At 47.3% G+C, this 14,246-nt stretch overlaps 1 protein-coding gene across 3 annotated transcripts in view; it reads right to left on the bottom strand.

Annotated features, from left to right (window-relative positions):
* fancd2 (FA complementation group D2) overlaps positions 1-5,754 on the bottom strand; it is a 107,231-nt gene extending 101,477 nt beyond the window's left edge. For 2 of the 3 annotated variants that reach the window (XM_070895580.1, XM_070895582.1), the window contains exons 1-3: positions 5,607-5,754; positions 3,144-3,284; positions 366-433 (exon numbers count right to left, since the gene is read on the bottom strand). In XM_070895580.1, the coding sequence (XP_070751681.1) occupies positions 366-433; positions 3,144-3,284; positions 5,607-5,676 (279 nt within the window). In that variant the 5' untranslated portion in view covers positions 5,677-5,754. Of the gene's footprint in view, positions 1-365; positions 434-3,143; positions 3,285-4,596; positions 4,660-5,606 lie in introns of those variants that run through there. The other variant, XM_070895581.1, reaches the window with a different exon arrangement.
* Between the last annotated feature and the right edge of the window lie 8,492 nt (positions 5,755-14,246).

Genomic DNA, 14,246 nt, shown 5'->3' with positions numbered 1-14,246 from the left:
TGACTCCGCGCACCTTTTATCTTCTGCAGTAACCTTTTGTGTGGCACCTTATCGAATGCCTTTTGGAAATCCAAATACACCACATCCATTGGTACACCTCTATCCACCATGCTCGTTATATCCTCAAAGAATTCCAGTAAATTAGTTAAACATGATTTCCCCTTCATGAATCCATGTTGCATCTGCTTGATTGCACTATTCCTATCTAGATGTCCCGCTATTTCTTCCTTAATGATAGCTTCAAGCATTTTCCCCACTACTTGCCATTAAAATTCCACTAGCCAATATCTATTACGAACAGGCTTTAGCAGATATCCAAGCAATTACAATAAAAGATAACAATTTGAAATAAGATAAAGACTTACGTTAGGGTGACGTGGGTGTTTCCGCAGAGCTTGACAAAGCTTCTTTTGAAAAACTGCTTGGTCCAAAGCTACAAGGATTAAAAAAATCAAAACAAGATAGGTCATTAAAGGATAGTTTAAGCACACACAGAATTTGACAGAGTACAGATTCCCATATGTTTTGGGGTTTTCAACAATTATTCCCCATTTTTTCACTGTCCTTTTATGCTCACTCACTCCTCTCTCCCCTCCCCCACAGCTACAACACATCGCACAAGCTATCAGCCTGAAACCGTCTAAACAAGAAACTGCTAGGGACATCCCCAAATTCATTTCATAAAAACCACTATAGCAAGGAAGGCTTTTATTTAGTCAGACCTAGTAGGATTCAAAGCCAGATGCCAAAAGTAAAAGAGCAAGTGTTCTTAGCATCACCACTAAGGAGTCAAAAACTTCTTCAGCCAGTGACCTGTGCTGGAAGCGTGTGCACAAAAATGATCAGTAATGCCAGAATTTAAGTTGACTGTAATGTCCCACTTGCCTGAACTGACCAAGTACTGAGCAAGAAAAGAGCTTCAGATGATTCTCTGGGAACAGAGAGTACGTCAATCTCCATCAGATCACAGAGGCACTCACTTTTTTCACACAAAGGGTAGGGGAAATTTGGAATTCTCTCTCCAAAAAGGCTGTGGATGCAGGGTCAGTTGTGTGGGGGAGCACTTTGCAATGAAAATTGAAAATTAGCAGACCAAAATTAAATCTGTGTAATAACAGATCATCAAATGTTATCACCCAATCATCATCATCATCTGCAGTCCCTCAAAATTGAGGAAGACTTGCTTCCACTCTAAAAGTGAGTTCTCAGGTGACTGAACAGTCCAATATGGGAATTACAGTCTCTGTCACAGGTAGGACAGTCGTTGGAGGAAAGGGTGGGTGGGACTGGTTTGCCGCTCGCTCCTTCCGCTGCCTGCACTTGTTTTCTGCATAGTCTCGGTGCGAGGTGCTCAACGCTCTACTTAGGGCGGTCTTTGGCCAGGGACTCCCAGGTGTCGATGGGGATGTTGCATTTTATCAAGGAGGCTTTGAGGGTGTCCTTGAAATGTTTCCTCTGCCTACCTGGGGCTCGCTTGCCGTGTAGGAGTTCAGAGTAGAGCGCTTGCTTTGGGAGTCTTGTCGGGCATGCGGACATTGTGGCCCACCCAACAAAGCTGGTCGAGTGTGGTCAGTGCTTCGATTTGGGGATGTTGGCTTGATCAAGAACACGGACGTTGGTGCGTCTATCCTCAAAGGGGATTTGCAGGATCTTGCGGAGACATTGTTGGTGGTATTTCTCCAGCGATTTGAGGTGTCTACTGTATATGGTCCACGTCTCTGAGCCATACAGGAGGGCGGGTATCACTACAGCCCTGTAGACCATAAGCTCGGTGCCAAATTTGAGGGCTGATCTTCAAACTTTCTCAGGCGACCAAAGGCTGCGCTGGCCCATTGGAGGCGGTGCTGAACCTCATCGTCGATGTCTGCCCTTTCTGATAATAGTCTCCTGAGGTATGGAAAGTGGTCCACGTTGTCCAAGGCCGCACCATGGATCTTGATGACTGGGGGGCAGTGCTGTGTAGCGGTGTCAGATTGGTGGAAGACCTTTGTCTTACGGATGTTTAGTGTAAGGCCCATGCTTTTGTACGCCTCAGTGAAGATGTTGACGATGGCTTGGAGTTCAGCTCTGAATATGTGCAGACACAAGCGTCGTCCGCATTCTGTTGTTCGACGACAGAGGATGGAACAGTCTTGGATCTAGCCTGGAGGCGACGAAGGTTGAACAGGTTCCCACTGGTTCTAAAGTTTAATTCCACTCCAGCGGGGAGCTCGTTGAGCATGAGATGGAGCATTGCAGCGAGGAAGATCGAGAAGAGGATTGGTGCGATGAAGCAGCCTTATTTGACCCCGGTCCGGACGTGGATTGCGTCTGTTGTGGATCCGTTGATGAGGATCACGGCTTGCATATCGCCGTGGAGTAGGCGGAGGAGGGCGACAAACTTTTGGGGGCAGTCTAAATGGAGGACGCTTAATAGTCCCTCGCGGTCAACAATGTCAAAGGCCTTTGCAAGGTCAAAGGCGGCCATGTACAAGGGTTGATGCAATTCCCTGCATTTCTCTTGCAGTTGTCCATAAAGATCGTGTCCGTTGTACCCCGTTGTGGACGGAATACGCACTGTGACTCTGGGAGGAGCTCCTCAGCCACAGCCAATACATTTGCAATGATAACATCACAATCTTTAATCCTTCAGGGTGGGTACCCACAGGACAGTCACTGACTGCAAAGGATTAAAACATTCCTGTAATTTTTTATTTCATAGTTTAAATGAGTTATAAACTACTGAAGATTCGCAGTTTGAGATGCCACTTGAATGTTTGGATATACTTACTGGCTTGCAATCACCCTCAAGTATCTATTATACTGCACATAAACCAGGTCATAGAATAGAATTGTACAGCACAGAAGGAGGCCAATCGGCCCATTGTGCCTGTGCTAGCTCTTTAAAAGAGCGATCCAATTAGTCCCACTCCTCTGCCCTGCACTTTTTTTCCTTTTCAAGAATTTATCCAATTCTCCCTTAAAAGTTACGATTGAATCTGCTTCATCCTGAGCTATTACCAATATCACTTTCCCCTCTTATCATCAATTCTGGGTATCCACTATTCGATATTTACTTGGGCACACGAAAAATAGTAACAGAATTTAAAACAGAAATCAATGTGAGGTTTCAGATAGCCAACGGTCTCTTTTGAACAACATACTTAGTTTATTTGGTTGGCTTCCATATTTCAGAATCACTCCAGATGTTTTCAGCAACTGTACAAACACGGTGTCGTCATCCACTTCGCCCTCCTGGGCCGATGTTGTTCGTTTTCTCTCACCAAGTTTGCTTTTCTTTGCCCCTGAGAAAAATCACCACACAAAAAAAAAAATCTCTTAATTAAACAATGATCGTTCTCGTTGGAAGTTATTGATTTTTTTTTTCATACACAACACACTTTACCATCAATTTATAATCCACATACTAATGACAGCAGAGATGCTGGTATCAGTGCTTTGAAACAACCTGGCCCAAACATACTTCAGTTTTTTATGTTTCACAAACACAGATGACGGTCAAACAATATTATTGCCCTGGAATTAATCCAAGGATTAATGCAATGCCATTGCAGAGGATGGAACATTTTCTACTTTTCCTACTCAGGTGCAGCAGCAGTATTTTCACCAACATGTGAAAAGCTTAAGAGTTACTGAATTGAAGTCACAATCTCTTACATCAACATGTGATCAAATGTCAGAAATCTGTCTACTCTTAATTTTTAATGCCAGTTACAAAATCTTGGAGAGAATACTGTACCTGCTGTATACTATCAATTAACAATTAGATAAATTGAAGACAGTTCTCAAGAGGTAAAATAATAAGATTTATTCTTGAACATTCACAGTGCCTCGACACTGACTCCAACAAAGCATATTATAAACTAGATTTCTCTACCCATTCATAGTCAATCAGCAGAAAATCTAAACCAAAGATAACCGTCAGAAGGGCACCCACTACTGTACCAATGTGATATTTTCCATTTCTGACACCAACCCAAACCTTCTCTGTACATGATTACAATAAGTACCAAATGATGGATGATTTGGGGTTCAATAGGAACTGGATCAAGACTACACACAAATAATTTCATTGATGCTTATCGAAACAGCCTAGATTAGATTCAAAGACAGTTCTCAAGAGGTAATAGAATATTCACAGGCTAAACAAAAAAACCCAGATTTTGTGTGTGTGTGTGTATACACCTTAGGCAAGATCGGAGCAGGATTGGAATGGTTAATGATGTCTCACATGACCAAATAGCTGATTGACGCCATTCAACATAACATGCTTAGAATAGTCACTTGCGAGAGGCCAGAGCGCCAACACTAGCCAGCAATCTGTGCCATTATCTTAAAGAATGATGGGATAAAAGGAGAACATTGAACAGAACAAAAAAGACAAGGTTAAATTGTGACCATAGTGCTTCCAGTGCCAACTAACATATTCAAATCCTCAAAGCTCATTATACTGAAAGTGAATGTCACTCTGGATGAAGAGCAGAGATTCAGTGCAATGTCTATGCTATTCCTTTTAATTCAAATACATTGTTGCACACACAAAAATCAAACTACCCACAAATTTGAATTGAGCAATTTAATTAAAACAGCACTTACCTTTCTGCATTCATAAAATCACAACAGTGGGTAATTCAAATTAAACTACTTCTCTCGGCGAATGTCTGTTCCACCGTGACAGAATCTGTGGCTCTTGTATTGGACTGTTCAGCCACCAAAGAACTCACTTCAGGAGTGGAAGCAAGTCTTCCTCAATTCCGAGGGACTGCCTATGACTTCAAAAATCAATAGACTGTATTCCCCTGTCCAGCAAGACTGTAAGGAAATATTCTTTTGTATTTATCCAGAGATTTTTTTTTAACTGATCCAGGACCAGAAGCATGCATCTATCTCTTGCTGCCAAGCATTTGAGCAGAGATTTACAACTTGGACTTCAAGGTGAAGTAGTGGAGGCAAAAACCTTGAGACAACTGCATGTGGAGATTGGAGAACTGTAGCTTTTTCTTGATGGATGCACTTGAATCATAGGATTATTACAGCACGAGGCCATTTGGCCCGTCCAGCCTGTGCCAGCTCTTTACAAGAGCACTTCAGCTAGTCCCAATCCCCCGCCCTTTCCCAGTAGCCCTGCAATTTTTTTTCTTTCGGATACTTATCCAATTCCCTTTTGAAAGCCATGATTGAATCTGCTTCCACCATCCGCTCGGGCAGCGTTGTCCCTGATCCTAACCACTCACTGCATAAAAAAAGGTTTTCCCTCATGTCGCCTTTGGTTCTTCTGCCAATCCCCTTAAATCTGCGTCCTCTGGTTCTCGACTCTTCCGCCAGCAGGAACAGATTCTCTCTATCTACTATTTGCCTAGACCCTTTGTGATTTTGAAATGGCCTCATTCATGCCTTGTGCATGGGAACATCCTTCCAGCAGAGCCTTGTGACCACCTGAGATGGGGGGCACTGCTGAAGGCTTGGGAGGTGAACAGGTGATGTGTATTTGTGTGTAGTCCACGGATATCAAAAATAATTGTGTGTGGAAAATTAATGGAAAACACAACAGCAAATCGGTATCAAACACTTAAAAAAAAACTATAAAAATTGAGGGATTTATTTACTTGATATGTCTCTGGCATTGCCCTCATGGTGATCATCGGCTGACTTGGAGAGTCTTCTTTTTGCCACCATACTGAGCAGCTCAGGCCGACTGCCGCACTCCCGCTCCACTGGCGGCAGCTCATCCGACTCGTCCAGCCCGCCACTCAGGCAAGGCCACTGCGCACGCGCCGCCCCCGCCCCGGGGTCCGCTGTCATTGCGTGTGCGCAGTGGAAAGAGTTCATCACGGGACTTGTAGTCTTTTCATTCATGGAGGCCCCCTCCCATCCCAAATAATTTTTGGGCAGGACTCTCATTGGGCTTCAAAGGAAACTTCATCTTTCAAATAATGGAAAAAAGAAACAGAAAATGTTGGAAATACTTAAGGCTTTATCTGTCGAAAGAAGAGACAAGGTGACTTTTCAGGTGTGGAGGCTTTATCACAACGCTTGTTTGAATATTTCCAACTTTTCAGGTTTTGTTTGTTTCTGATTTCCAGCACCTGCAGTTTGTTTTGTGTATTCCCCCGCACCACCACCATCACCACCATTTAGTTTGGTTTAACAAGCAACTATCTTCATCCAAAGAGGGTCAGCATGTCATTAAACTCAAGTAAAAGTCAACACTTCATTAAACTCAAGAAAAAGTTTTAACTTGTTAACTTTTTAACTGGCAGACGTTTTTTAAAAATTGCATTTATACAGCACCTTTCACAACCACTGGTTGTCCCAAGGAGCTTTACAGGCAATGAGGTGCTTTTTTAAGTGTAGTCATTGTTGTAGGAAATGCAGCAGCCAATTTGCGCACAGCAAGTTCCCAGAAACAGCAATCTGTTTTAGTGAAATCGGTTGATAATGAAGAAGAAAGCTGTAGACTGCAGGAAGATTTCAATGAACTGGTCAGGTGGGCAGAACAAATTGAATTCAATCCGGAGAAGTGTGAGGTAATGCATTTGGGGAGGGCTAATCAGGCAAGGGATTACACAACAACAACATTTATTTATATAATGCCTTTAACGTAGTAAAATGTCCCAAGGCACTTCACAGCAGTGTTATAAGACACTCGCGGAGTCACAGTGCGGATTCCGTCCAATACGGGGCACAATGGACATGATCTTCACGGCTCGATAACTGCAAGAGAAATGCAGGGAACAGCACCAAACCTTGTACATGGCCTTCATTGACCTCACAAAGGCCTTTGACACTGTTAACTGCGAGGGACAATGGATCGTCCTCCTCTGTTTTGGCTGCCTCCAAAAGTTTGTCACCATCCTCCGCCTGCTCCATGAAGACATGCAAGCCGTGATCCTGACCAACGGATCCACCACAGACCCAATTCACGTCCGAACCGGGGTCAAGCAGGGCTTCGTCATTGCGCCAACCCTCTTCTCGATCTTCCTCGCTGCAATGCTCCATCTCATGCTCAACAAACTCCCCGCTGGAGTGGAACTAAACTATAGAACCAGTGGGAACCTGTTCAACCATCATCACCTCCAGGCTAGATCCAAGATCGTCCCATCCTCTGTTATCGAATGACAGTACGCGGATGACGCTTGCGTCTGCACACATTCAGAGGCTGAACTCCAAGCCATCGTTGACATCTTCACCGAGACATACGAAAGCATAGGCCTTACACTAAACATCCGTAAGACAAAGATCCTCCACCAACCTGACCCCGCCACACAGCACTGCCCCCCCCCCCCCCAGGTCATCAAAATCTACGGCGCGGCATTGGACAACGTGGGCCACTTTCCATACCTTTGGAGCCTTCTATCAGCAAGGGCAGACATCGACGATGAGGTTCAACACCACCTCCAGTGCGCCAGCACAACATTCGGTTGCCTGAGGAAGAGAGTGTTCGAGGATCAGGCCCTCCAATCTGGCACCAAGCTTATGACTGTAGTGATACCCGCCCTCTTGTATGGCTCAGAGACGTGGACCATATACAGAAGACACCTCAAATCGTTGGAGAAATACCACCAACGATGTCTCCACAAGATCCTGCAAAACCCCTGGGAGGATAGACGCACCAACGTCAGTGTTCTCGATCAGACCAACATCCCCAGCATCGAAGCACTGACCACACTTGACCAGCTCCGTTGGTCACATTGTCCGCATGCCCGACACAAGACTCCCAAAGCAAGCATTCTACTCGGAACTCCTACACAGCAAGCAAGCCCCAGGTGGGCAGAGGAAACGATCCAAGGACACCCTCAAAGCCTCGTTGATAAAGTGTAACATCCCCACCGACACCTGGGAATCCCTGGCCAAAGACCGCCCTAAGTGGAGGAAGAGCATCCGGGGAGGGCGCTGAGCACTTCGAGTCTTGTCGTCGAGAGCATGCAGAAAACAAGCGTAGGCAGTGGAAGGAGCGTGTGGCAAACCAGACTTCCCACCTAACCTTTCCTTCAACCACTGTCTGTCCCACCTGTGACAGAGACTGTAATTCCCGTATTGGACTATACATCCACCTAAGAACTCATGCTAAGAGTGGAAGCAAGTCTTGCTCGATTTCAAGGGACTGTCCATGATGATGATGATGATAAAAAACAGTTAAATTTGACACCGAGCCACATAAGATGAAATTACGGCAAATGACCAAAAGCATGGTTAAAGAGGGAGATTTTAAGAAGTGTCTGAAAGGAGGAGAAGTGGAGAGGTTTAGTGAGGGAGTTCCAGAGCTCAGGGCCCAAGCAGCTGAAGGCACGGCCACCGAAGCTTAAGCAGTTAGAATCAGGGATGCTCAAGAAGGCATATTAAATGGTCGGACGCTGAGAAGTGTAGAGGAACAAAGGGACCTTGGAGTGCAGGTCCACAGATCCCTGAAGGTAGCAGGCCAGGTAGATAAGGTGGTAAAGAAGGCATACGGAATACATGCCTTTATTAGCCAAGGCAGAGAATACAAGTGCAGGGAGGTTATGCTTGAACTGTATAAAACACTAGTTAGGCCACGGCTAGAGTACTGCGTACAATTCTGGTCACCACATTACATGAAAGATGTGATTGCACTAGGGAGGGTAGTGAGGAAATTTACGAAGATGTTGCTTGGACTGGAGAATTTTAGCTATGAGGAAAGATTGAATAGACTGGGTTTGTTTTCTTTGAACAGAGGAAGTTGAGGGAAGAACTTCTTGAGGTGTATAAAATTATGAGGCTCCTAGATAAGAGTGGATAGGAAGGATATATTTCCCTTTTCAGAGGGGTGAACAACCAGGGGGCATAGATTTAAAGTAATTGGTAGAAGGTTTAGAGGGAATTTGAGAGGAAATTTCTTCACCTAGGTGGGGGTCTAGAACTCACTGCCTGAAAGGGTGGTAGAGGCAGAAACCCTCACCACATTTAAAAAGTGCTTGGATATGCCCTTGAAATGCCATAAGCTACAGGGCCACGGACCAAGAGATGGATAGCTCTTTGTCGGCCGGTGCAGACACAATGGGCCGAAATGGCCTCCTTCTGTGCTGTAAATTTCTATGATTCTATGTTGATTGGGGGATCATCATCATAGGCAGTCCCTCGGAATCGAGGAAGACTTGCTTCCATTCTTAGCATGAGTTCTTAGGTGGCTGTATAGTCCAATACAAGAACCACAGTCTCTGTCACAGGTGGGACAGATAGTGGTTGAGGGGAAGGATGGGCGGGGTGCCTGGTTTGCCGCACGCTCCTTCCGCTGCCTGCGCTTGATTTCTGCATGCTCTCGGCGACGATACTCGAGGAGCTCAGCGCCCTCCCGGATGCACTTCCTCCACTTAGGGCGTTCTTTGGCCAGGGACTCCCAGGTGTCGGTGGGAATGTCGCACTTTATCAGGGAGGCTTTGAAGGTGTCCTTGTAACGTTTCCTCTGCCCACCTTTGGCTCATTTGCCGTGGACGAGTTCCAAGTAGAGCGCTTGCTTTGGGAGTCTCGTGTCTGGCATGCGAACAATGTGGTCTGCCCAGCGGAGCTGATCAAGTGTGGTCAGTGCTTCAATGCTGGGGATGTTGGCCTGGACGAGGATGCTAATGTTGGTGCATCTGTCCTCCCAGGGAATTTGTAGGATCTTGCGGAGACATCGCTGGTGGTATTTCTCCAGCGACTTGAGGTGTCTACTGTACATGGTCCAGGTCTCTGAGCCAACAGGAGGATGGGTATTACTACGGCTCTGCAGACCATGAGCTTGGTGACAGTTTTGAGGGCCTGGTCTTCAAACACTCTTTTCCTCTTTTCCCGAAGGCTGCACTGGCGCACTGGAGGCTGTTGTGTATCTGTAAAGCATGCACTCCCATGTTCCGCCACCAGGGACCTCATTCCCTGAAGTCCCAAGGGCCCTTGGGAGCACTGTATATAAGCCGGCCCCAAAGGCTTGTTCCTCACTTTGGAGTGTCTTATTAAAGACTGAGGTCATTGTTACTTTAACCTCCTGTGTGCAGCCTCATCTGTGTTAGGAACACAATAACTGGCAACGAGAATACGAATCCAACGCAAAGATGCGGCAAACTGTGAGCATCCTGGAGAAGTTCTCGGAGAGTGAGGACTGGGAAGCCTATGTCGAACGGCTAGACCAGTACTTTGTAGCCAACGAGCTGGACGGAGAAGGAACTGCTGCAAAAAGGAGAGTGGTCCTCCTCACAGGCTGCGGGGCACCGACCTACAGCCTCATGAAGAATCTTCTGGCTCCGGTGAAACCCACAGATAAGTCGTATGAGGAGCTGTGTACGTTGGTTCGGGAACATCTTAACCCAAGGGAGAGCGTGTTGATGGCGAGGTATCTGTTCTACACGTGCCAGCGATCTGAAGGTCATGAAGTGGCGAACTACGTCGCCGAGCTAAGGCAACTTGCAAGACAATGTGAGTTTGATGGCTACCTGGAGCAAATGCTCAGAGACTTTTTTGCACTGGGCATTGGCCACGAGACCATTCTATGAAAACTTTTGACTGTATAGACACCGACCCTCAGTAAGGCCATTGCGATAGCACAGGCGTTTATGTCCACCAGTGATAACACCAAACAAATCTCTCAGCACACAAGTGCTAGCAATGTTCATAAATTAACTGGAACTGTGTTTACGAGCAGAAATGTACAGGGCAGAACCCATGAGTCTGCAACTGCCAGCAGACCTTAGGTGACCCAGCTGACTCAGAATCCCCAAATAAGGATGAATGCAAGGCAATACACACCTTGTTGGCGTTGTGGAGACTTCCATTCAGCCTATTCATGCCGCTTCAAAGGGTATGTTTGCAAGAGCTGTGGAACAATGGGGCACCTCCAACGAGCTTGCAAACGAGCTGCAAGCTCTGCAAAACCTGCTAACCACCACGTGGCAGAGGGAGATCGGTCCATGGTGGATCAAAGCAATTTCGAGCCTCAGAGAGAGGAGGCAGATTCTGTGCACACATTTTCGACGAAATGTCCACCTATAATGCTAAACGTAAAATTGAATGGCTTACCCGTAGCCATGGAACTGGACACTGGCGCCAGCCAATCCATCATGAGTAAAAAGATGTTTGAGGGACTGTGGTGCAACAAGGCATTCAGACCAGCCCTGAGCCCCATCCACACGAAACTGAGAACGTACACCAAAGAGCTTATCACTGTCCTGGGCAGCGCCATGGTCAAGGTCACCTATGAGGGAATGGTGCATGAACTGCCACTCTGGATTGTCCCGGGCGATGGCCCCACACTGCTTGGAAGGAGCTGGCTGGGCAAAATCTGCTGGGACTGGGATGACATCCAAGCGCTATCACATGTCGATGAGGCCTCATGTACCCAGGTTCTTAACAAATTTCCTTCCCTTTTTGAGCCAGGCATTGGAAACTTTTCCGGGGCGAAGGTGCAGATCCACTTGGTCCCAGAGGCACGACCCATTCGCCACAAGGCACGAGCGGTACCTCACATGATGAGGGAATCGAGCTGGACAGGCTGCAATGCGAGGGCATCATCTCCCCAGTGGAATTCAGCAAGTGGGCCAGCCCGATTGTTCCAGTACTCAAAAGTGATGGCATGGTCAGGATTTGTGGAGATGATAAAGTAACTATTAATCGTTTCTCGCGACAGGACCAAGACCCGCTACCCAAGGCAGACGACCTATTGCGATGCTGGCAGGAGGCAAGACGTTCACCAAGCTCAACCTGACTTCAGCCTACATGACACAGGAGCTGGAGGAGTCTTCGAAGGGCCTCACCTGCATCAACACACACAAGGGACTGTTCATCTACAACAGATGCCCGTTTGGAATTTAATTGGCTGCAGCGATCTTCCAGAGAAACATGGAAAGCCTACTCACGTCAGTACCACACACAGTGGTCTTTCAGGACGACATATTGGTCATGGGCCGAGCACCTACAAAACCTGGAGGAGGTCCTCCAGCGACTGGATCGCGTAGGGCTGCGGCTGAAGAGGTTGAAATGCGTCTTCATGGCAACAGAAGTGGAGATTTTGGGGAGAAAGATCGCGGCGGACGGCATTCGGCCCACAGAAGCCAGACAGAGGCTATCAGGAACGCGGCCAGGCCACAGAACATCACAGAGCTGCGGTCGTTCCTGGGACTCCTCAACTACTTTGGTAACTTCCTACCGGTGTTAAGCACCCTTTTAGAGCCCCTACATGTGTTATTGCGCAAAGGTGAGAACTGGGTATGGGGAAAAAACAAGTAATTGCTTTTGAGAATGACAGAAACATTTTATGCTCCAACAAGCTGCTTGTATTGTATAACCCGTGTAAAAGACTTGTGCTAGCATATGACGCGTCGTCGTACGGAGTCGGGTGTGTATTACAACAAGCTAACGTTGCGGGGAAGTTGCAACCTGTTGCCTATGCTTCCAGGAGCTTGTCTAAGGCCGAGAGGGTCAACAGCATGATTGAGAAAGAGGCATTAGCGTGTGTTTTCGGGGTAAAGAAAATGCATCAGTACCTGTTTGGCCTCAAATTTGAGCTGGAAACCGATCACAAGCCCCTCTCACATCCCTGTTCGCTGAAAACAAGGGGATAAATACTAATGCCTCAGCCCGCATACAAAGGTGGGCACTCGCGCTATCAGCATTTAACTATACCATCCGCCACAGGCCAGGCACCGAGAACTGTGCAGATGCTCTCAGTCAGCTAACATTGCCCACCACGGGGGTGGAAATGGCGCAGCCTGCAAACTTGTTGATGGTGGCACAGCCCGCAGACTTGGTGATGGTCATGGAAGCGTTTGAAAAGGATAAATCACCTGTCACGGCCCGCCAGATTAGGACTTGGACCAGCCAAGATCCTTTGCTGTCCCTAGTAAAAAACTGTGTACTGCATGGGAGCTGGGCCAGCATCCCCGTTGAAATGCAAGAGCCAATCAAGCCATTCCAGCGGCGAAAGGACGAGCTGTCCATTCAGGCAGACTTCCTGTTGTGGGGTAACTGCATAGTGCTACCAAAAAAGGGCAGGGAGACCTTCATCTCAGATCTCCATAGCACACACCCGGGTATAGTAATGATGAAAGCAATAGCCAGATCCCACATGTGGTGGCCCGGTATCGATTCTGACTTAGAGTCATGTTTATGGCAATGCAGCGTATGTGCTCAGTTGAGCAACGCGCCCAGAGAGGCACCACTAAGTTTGTGGTCCTGGCCCTCCAGACCATGGTCGAGGATCCATGTCGATTATGCGGGCCCGTTTCTCGGTAAAATGTTCCTGGTGGTGGTGGATGCTTTTTCAAAATGGATTGAATGTGAAATAATGTCGGGAAGCACCGCCACCGCCACCATTGAAAGCCTGAGGGCCATGTTTGCCACCCACGGCCTGCCTGACATACTGGTCAGTGACAACGGGCCATGTTTCACCAGTGCTGAATTTAAAGAATTCATGACCCACAATGGGATCAAATATGTCACCTCGGCCCCGTTTAAACCAGCCTCCAATGGGCAGGCAGAGCAGGCAGTACAAACCATCAAACAGAGCCTTAAATGAGTCTCAGAAGATTCACTCCAAACCCGCCTGTCCCGAGTACTGCTCAGCTACCGCATGAGACCCCACTCGCTCACAGGGGTTCCCCCAGCTGAGCTACTGACGAAAAGGACACTTAAAACCAGACTCTCGCTGGTTCACCCCAACCTGCATGATCAGGTAGAGAGCAGGCGGCAGCAACAAAATGTAAACGATGGTCGCGCCACTGTGTCACAGGAATTTGATCTGAATGACCCTGAGTATGTGCTAAACTATGGACATGGTCCCAAGTGGATCGCGAGCACGGTGATAGCTAAAGAAAGGAATTGGGTGTTTGTAGTCAAACTCGACAATGGACAAATTTGCAGAAAGCACCTGGACCAAACGAGGCTGCGGTTCACAGACTGCCCTGAACAACCCACAGCAGACACCACCTTTTTCGAGCCCACAACACACACCCAAAGGAGCAACGACACCACGCCGGACCAGGAAATCAAACCCATCACGCCCAACAGCCCAGCAAGGCCAGGCTCACCTTGTAACCCTGCAGGGCCAACAACACGCCAGCCCAGTGAGGGCACAGCCAACACACCAGAATAGACATTTGTACCGAGGCGGTCCACCAGGGAAAGAAAGGCTCCCGACCACCTCACCTTGTAAATAGTTTTCACTTTGACTTTGGCGGTGGAGTGATGTTGTGTATCTGTAAAGCATGCACTCCCATGTTCTGCCACCAGGGAGCTCATCCCCTGAAGTCCCAAGGGATCCT

This window comes from Pristiophorus japonicus, chromosome 12 (genome assembly GCF_044704955.1).
Source record: "Pristiophorus japonicus isolate sPriJap1 chromosome 12, sPriJap1.hap1, whole genome shotgun sequence".
In the NCBI taxonomy this organism is placed as follows: Eukaryota; Metazoa; Chordata; class Chondrichthyes; family Pristiophoridae; genus Pristiophorus; species Pristiophorus japonicus.
This window is presented reverse-complemented; position numbering and strand designations above follow the sequence as displayed.